Source organism: Phyllostomus hastatus, unplaced genomic scaffold, assembly GCF_019186645.2.
Source record: "Phyllostomus hastatus isolate PE091 unplaced genomic scaffold, TTU_PhHast_1.1 phas_contig_40, whole genome shotgun sequence".
NCBI lineage: Eukaryota > Metazoa > Chordata > Mammalia > Chiroptera > Phyllostomidae > Phyllostomus > Phyllostomus hastatus.
Window position 1 is genome coordinate 85,089,252 of NW_025333872.1, and position 7,563 is coordinate 85,096,814.

The following is a 7,563-nucleotide window of genomic DNA, read 5'->3' on the forward strand; positions in this document are numbered from 1 at the left end:
TAATGTCTCATCCAGCTTATTTTGTCTCCATTGAAGCACCAACGCACATTTGTAAGGTTGTACTTGCTCTACCACCTTTTGCAGGGAAAAAAAGAGTTTCATAACTTTCCTCCCTTCCCACCGTGTGACTATGCAATAACATTTTAATTTTCCCTAACATTGGAACCTCACTCTGCGTCTAGGGGACATGAACGAGTCATCTAAAAGCAGCAAAATTTTCATTTCAGCTCCCATTAACTTTCTGGCAAAGGGCTGGGATCAGGTACAGGGGAAGATGCAATGAGAATCTGCAACAGTACCTACTCCTGGATTATTTTAGTCCAGCACAACCTGTTTGCATAGGTGGTAGGCTGCGGTTGGATCCAAGAGAGAGAAAATAATGCTTTTCATTTTTATTTGTATGCCCTTCTCGATGATGTTCTCAAAACACTGTCATTTTCACAGAAACAACACATTATTAAATGAACGTTATGATGAAAAAAGTAGGAAGGGGGTTGAGAGAATGTCAAGAGAGAAGACCAGCTGGAACTGAGTCACAACTCACCTCTTCAGTGATCCCTCTGATGGTTCATTCAAGTGCCAGTTGTCGCATGCACAGTTGTGCTCTTGAAACACGCTCACTTCGTTAATAGGTTAAACGAAGGACCAAGGTCATATACAGAAGACCTGTCTTCTATTCAGTTTCCCTGATTAAACTGACGCACTGGACTCACAAACTTTGCTGGAATGTGGATGAGACCCCTTGGGCAGCAGGTGCCCACCTAACTCTGCTCCGACATCGTCTTCACCACGGTGTAGCTATGGGTAACACAAGCGGTTCTGTGGAGGCTGCAGCACAACCTGAATACAGGAGTAATACTGCTGTAGTTTAGGGCCAGTGTATGAGGCAGCCCAATTACATAAAACTGCTGCTTCTCTGAACACAGTTTTTAAGATAAATAAAGTCCATCTCAGTAAAAATGAAAACGCAGAGATACCTTTCTGCTACCAAAAACTGTTGTGTATCTTGAAGTTATAACTACTACTTTGTTCTAGACACTTCATAAACTAGTCCATATAACAACCCTAGTGTGGTTGTTTACCACCCCTTTCCAGAAAGGAAGCAACAAACTCACTGGGTTAAATAATTTATGTAAGGTTGCACAAGTCTGTCGCAGAATTTGGTCTAATCTGGCGTTATCCTACTCCAAGCATTTGTCCTCTCCACAGTACCATGGTGTCCCTGCACACTGCCTACAGAACATACGCCTTTTATCTAGAATAGTGAAGTAGTTACAGGGCAAAACTTTCCACTCAAAGACAACTGATAGCCTCTTCTAATAATGTTAGAATGTTAAAAACAATTTAATAATTTTTAAAAATTTTTTCAAGATGTATTATCTATTGCAGGTTAAACTGTGTACCCCTCCACCTCCAAATTTACATTTAAAACACCTAAGCTGGAGTTCTTCAGCATGTTACTTTATTTGGAGAGAGATCTTCACAGCAGTAATCAGGCCACAGTGAAGTCATTGGTTGCACCCCACTCCAATACGACTGGCGTTCTTACACACACAAAAAAAAATCAGACAGAGAGACACGTAGAGGGAAGATGATGGAAACACCTACGGAGAAGGATGGCCCTCTGTAAGCCAAGGCGAGAACACTAGAACAGATGCTTCCCTCACAGACCTCAGGAGGAACTGCTTCGGTTCTGGGCTTCTAAGGCACCAGAACTAGGAGGCAATACATTTCTGTTGTTTAAGCTACCCATTCTTAGTATTCTGTTATGATAGCCCTAGCAAACTATACATTATCTTCAAGATAGAAAGTTATATGTTGATTTGTTTAATCTTCTTAAATGTTAAGAATAGATTATTTAGGAATGCAACATTGCCACGTGTCAATTTTACTCTAATGTAATTATTGATGCACAAGAGGTGATATGAAATTAAAACAAATTCCAGTTTGTGCAGAAGGAATAAAAGAGTGGAACAAAAAATAGTGATAATTTGAACACTGAAGTTATGGCCATTAAAATCAAAACCCATAAAGCCTGATCCTGTTGGGTGGGCACAGAAATTTAATGGCAGATAACAATTAAAGAGTTAAGAATCTTCAGAATGAAAGATTATCAACAAAATAATTTCATTTTAACAAGACATACATTAGACTTTATGTGTGTCTCTGTTACATACCTATATAAACATGTATGCATATGCATGTGTACATAAAAATATGAGAAATAAATTACATAGCAAAATCAGGCATTGTTATTTTGCAAAATTTTTAAGAATATGCTAGAAAAATATCTAGCTATAAACTTTTAAAAATCAGAGACTGCTTCTACTGTCTATGAAAGTAAAAACTAGAAAAGTGGGGGAATATATAAAACAATTGTTTATATACATTGAGCTAAAACTTGTATAACCCTGTAATCCCTGAGAAAAGAAAAATAAACAAAATGAACAATGTGAATGCTTTGGTTTTCTGCCTGTAGGGAATTTCTGAACCGTGGCACAGGAAAGTGATCCCAAACAGAGCCCAGTGGTCTCGTAATTAAGGAAACAGAAATCCAAATTTGGGAAGAACAAAGTGACTAGAATTTGGAGAGCCACATTCCAGAGAGGACAAAGCGTGCGGAGAAAGAGGTCCGTAAATCTGCATGAAGGTCTCCTGGACTCTGGCTGCACCCAATCTGTGAGTGCAGGTGATGGAATCTCACGGTGCTATGCAAAGAAAAATGCCAAGAAAAAAAACAGTGCTCACACAGCACTGGGACACATATGAGTTTCCACCACAGTGAGGAGATCTTATATAATACATGGCGTATTCAGTAGTGAACCTAGAAAGAGCATGGCTTAGTAGGTCTCTTTCGGGGCTACAGTAGGCCTAGAGTAAAAGATACTATAGGCCTGCCCTTCTAAACCTTCAAGATAAACCTCAAATCCACAAGTAACTGCTTGGGGGGGGGGGGGATCCAAACTCTCTGATACAATGGAAAACTAAAGTGTCCAGCATCCAAACAAAAATCAGTAGACACAAAAGTCAATTTCTTTCCTAGGTATGATCAATGAACAACTGAAATTTAAAACTGAAATTAAAAATATATACCACTTAAAATAGGATTTAAAAACCCTTATGCACAAATTTAACAAAACATGTACTGAATCTGCATGTAAAAAACTACAAAACCCTAACGAAAAAATAAAAATAAAAGACCTAATTAAATAGAAATATATTCCATGTTCATGGGTTAAAAGAGTCAATATTTATAAGTTGTAAATTCTTCTGAATTTAATCTATAGTCAATGTAATTCCAATCAAAATCATAGCAAACTATTTTGTAGATATCAACATGCTGATTCTAAAATGTGTATGAAAAGGCAAAGAACCAAGAAGAGCCAACATAATACTGAAGACCAAAACTGGAGAACTAATCACATCCCACTATTTCAAAATTAGTACAAAACTATAGTAATCAACACAGTGTGATATTGGTGAAAAAAATAGAAACATAAATCAGTGGCACTAAATAGAGAGCCCAGAAATAGACCCATGCACTGCAAGCACAATTGACTCATTTTTGATACAGAGAAAGAATAGTAGTTTTGATCAATGGTATTGGAACAATCGGATATCTGTATAAAAAAAGCATAAATATAAACTAGACACAGACCTTACACCAAATATAAAAAATTAACACAAAATTGATCATAGGCCTCAATATAAAATATAAGACTATAACACTTCTAGAGTGGTGAACATAATACAATATACCGATGATGTATTATAGACCTTTACATCTGAAACCTATTTAATTTTATTAACCAATGTTGTCCCAATAAATTCAATAAGAAAGAAAAATTTCTAGAACATAGCATAGGAGAAAATTTAAGTGGCCTTGAATTTGGGGATAATTTTTTTATTCAAATCCAAAAGCACAATCTATGAAAGGAAAATTAATAAGCTGAACTTTATTAAAAGGTTTCTATCTGGAAAGACACTGCTAAGAGAATAAAAAGACATGTCACAGACTGGGAGAACATATTTGCAAATCACATATCTGTCAAGAATTTGTATCCAAAATATACAAAGAACCCTTAAAAGGCAGCAATAAGAAAACAAACCACCCCATTTAAAAATAGAGAAAAGATCTGAGTAGGCACTCAGATATAATATCAGTGTGTTAAAGAGGATACAGGACAGGCAAATAAGCATATGAAAAGATGCTCAACATTATCGACCATTAGGGAATTGCAAATTAAAACAATGAGATAGCACATTACATCCTATTAAAATAGTTAATATCCAAAAATTAAGCAATACCAATTATTGACAAGACTATGGAGCAACAGGAACTCTCATTCATAGCTGGTAGAAATGGATTAAAGAATGCTATGGCACCCTGAAAGATGTGTCTACACAAAAACTTGCACATCAATGTTCATAGCAGCTTCATTCATAATCATCAAAACCTGGAAGCAACCAAGATGTTCTTCAATAGGTAAATGAGTAAACAAACTGTGGTGCATCCATAAATAGAATATTACTCAGCAATAAAAATAAATGAGCTAACAAACCACACACAGACGCACAAAACCCTCAGATGCATCCTCATGAAATAAGGTAAGGGAAAGTTTCAGTTTCAAAAGAAGAAGAAAAAAAACATTGCCTACAAAGAAATGGGCTTATTTTGACATCAGAATTATCAACTACCATGGGTGCTAGAAAGTTACAAAAGCAAAGCCATCCAGGGGAAATTATTTTGAGATGAGACCATTCTACCAAATGATGAATCAAGGATGAAGGCAAAACAAAGACATTCTCAGGCATTTAAGAACTCAGATATTTTATCTTTCATTTACTGTTTCTTGAAAATTATATGAGGATACAATCCAACAAAATGATTCAGATATTCAAGAAAGAGGAAGATGTGGAATCCAAAACAATGCAACTAACATAGAAAAGTTCAATTAAAAAAAAAGTCCCAGATAGCTGTGCTCAGAAAGCTATAGATTAGTGAAAATTAGAAGAGGAATTCCCCATTCTTTAAGAAAAAAATGTTTTCAAAAAGTAAACAATTTGTATTCATCAAATAGTTCAATCAAGCTGGGAAATTTTGAGGAATAGTGTGTTTCTTCTGTTTAAATAGGTATTGTCTAATTTTAATAAAATACATTATTTATATGGTCACTCAGAAAAAGCTAAATTCAGAAAAGTTAAAGTTGCTACATCAAAACATAGCAATACAAGCAAATTATTCAAAGTTTGGAAGGAATACCAGAAAAGCTAAAATAGAAAATGAGGAAGACTGGGAAGGCCTTTGTTTTTAACCACTTTAATTTTTATTAATAGTATCAGGTTATTTTATTAGAAAAAGTAAGTATTAGTAATAGTACTACACTGTAAAGAAGGGCAAAAACCCGAAGAGGGTGACTTTCAGTTCTGGCATGGAGACACAATAGGACATTTAAGTGCCACCAGACCATGTAACCCAGTGGGATACAAAAAGAGGTACAGGGATAATACTTAGCACATCACAGAATACTCATCTCCTGTACTGATTCTTTGTTTCCTCATCACTCTGGACTAAATGGCCTGCCTTTGTCATATAAACTTCTACAGAGACCTTCATTTCCCTGGCTTTCGACAACTACTGAGTGTCACACACTCCAGTCCTTCGCCAGACACATTTCATTTAAAGAAAGGGCTGTCTAAAGTCTTACCACTGGCAGGAGTCTACACTGGTGTAACCTTTTCAGGGTAGACTTTGGCAGTCCTGCTGGAAATGTAAACTAGGGCTACACTTTGACCTAACGATTTCATTTCCCAGAATCTACCCCTCCAAATGCTCAAAGGTAACTCTATATACAGATTTTCAACGAAGCTGTTACTGTTTATAACAGAGGAAAACAAAATGCCAACCTAAGTCAAATGCACATTGGTACACGCAGAATATTTTGATGCCGTTTAAAAAATGAGATACATCTACATCGAGTGACACGAACAGGTGGTGTATATCCACACACACATGTATTGGGCAATGAGTGAGCCTAAGATGTTTGGAGGAAACAGTTTTTCGCCTTGTGCATTTGATTTTATTCTTATATGAAGCATTATTGTTTTTACATTTAAAACAATCAGAGCATGGCTTAACTGTCATATATTTGGGATTTTTATAAATCCAAAGAAAAATTCAACGTCTTTATATCAGTTCACTCTCAGATCTAATGGGGAGGAAATCACAACGCAACTGGCACGTTGCAGTCTAGGATTAGCGAAAAGGCAGGCTTCACTGGCGGGGACATTTTTTAGTGAAATAAGGCAAGAAAATGAGGGCACGAAAACAATTAAGGCAGAGCTGAAGGGTGAAGCCACGAGCGGCGGGGCTGGCCGGGCGGTCCAGGGACCCGGCGCAGGGAAGGACACTAGGGGTGAAGCAGACCGTGGGAGTCCGGGGCGGAGAGAACCGGCCCGCGACATTGGCACGACCTGGGTCATGAACTGGAAATCAACTGGGTACTGGTGTGGGGGAAAGAGGTCGGAGGCTCCCAGACCGAAGGAGCGGAGGGCGGGGAAGGGCACGGCGACAGTCTAGGGACTCGGTCGGGAGCCGGAGTCGCGGCTAGTGACGCGAGTTTGGCCAGCGCGGAGCGGCGGTCAACGCCCAGAAGGGGTGCGGCAGGGGACTCCGCGCCCGCCCGCGGCCCGGGCCGGGGTCCCCGCTCCGCTCCCGGGGCGGGCCCCTGCTGCCCGTACCTTCCCACGAGAGCTCTCCTCCCGGCTCCCGCTTCAGGAACTTGTACCAGAACGTGTCCACGCGGCCCGGCTCCGCCCCGTCCTGCGCCGCCTCCTCCGGCGCCAGCTCCACCTCCCCCAGCCACAGGCCCGGCTCCTGCAGCGCCAGCGCCCCCGCGCCCGCCGCCGTGCCCGCCGGCCTCAGGCGCACCGCCCCGGGCGGCTCCCAGCGCCCCAGCTCCGGCCGCGACCCCACGACCAGAAGCTCGGGCCCGGCCCCGGCCACTGCGGGCGGCACCACTACCCCGAACCGGAACCGCATGGCGACGGGCGGCGCGGCTCCCGGTGTCTCCGGGTGGCGGACGCGGCTGGAGCGCCAGGCGGCCGCGGCGATTGGGCGGCGGCGCTCGGGGCCCGGACGAGAGAGGCCCGGGCGCCGGCGGGGACACGTGCGGGGCTGCCCCTTTTTTGGGCTGCATCACGCGGCCCCGGAGCCCGGGCCTCGCCCAGGTCAGGACCTGAGGCCGCGGAAAAGGGTCAGTGGGAGCCACCACCCGCCTGACCCATAGAATCGGGCTGGCCCCTGTCCAGCAGCCTCTTCCTACCCCGGCTCCAGGCGGGCTGGGGACTTGAAGAAAGAAAAAGAAAATAAAATGGGGTTCGGAAAGGGAGGAAAACCTCATGAGCCCTGCGGTTTTGCAGTCATCTCTCCAAATGACAGATTACTGTATGAGGTTCCTAAACAAAAAGGGAATGGCATGTAGAAAGCAGCCTCTGTGACAGTGAAGTTGGAGAAGGATCCCAGACCTGGTATCTGGAGAGCCCGGGGCCTTAAACAGGTCA

General features: G+C 41.6%; 1 protein-coding gene across 1 annotated transcript in view; it reads right to left on the reverse strand.

Moving 5' to 3' along the window:
* Positions 1-7,149, reverse strand: part of EPM2A (EPM2A glucan phosphatase, laforin) — a 78,859-nt gene extending 71,710 nt beyond the window's left edge. The window contains exon 1 of the mRNA XM_045844098.1: positions 6,742-7,149. Coding sequence (XP_045700054.1) covers positions 6,742-7,042 — 301 coding nt within the window. The 5' untranslated portion in view covers positions 7,043-7,149. The remainder of the gene's footprint in view (positions 1-6,741) is intronic.
* Positions 7,150-7,563: the final 414 nt, after the last annotated feature.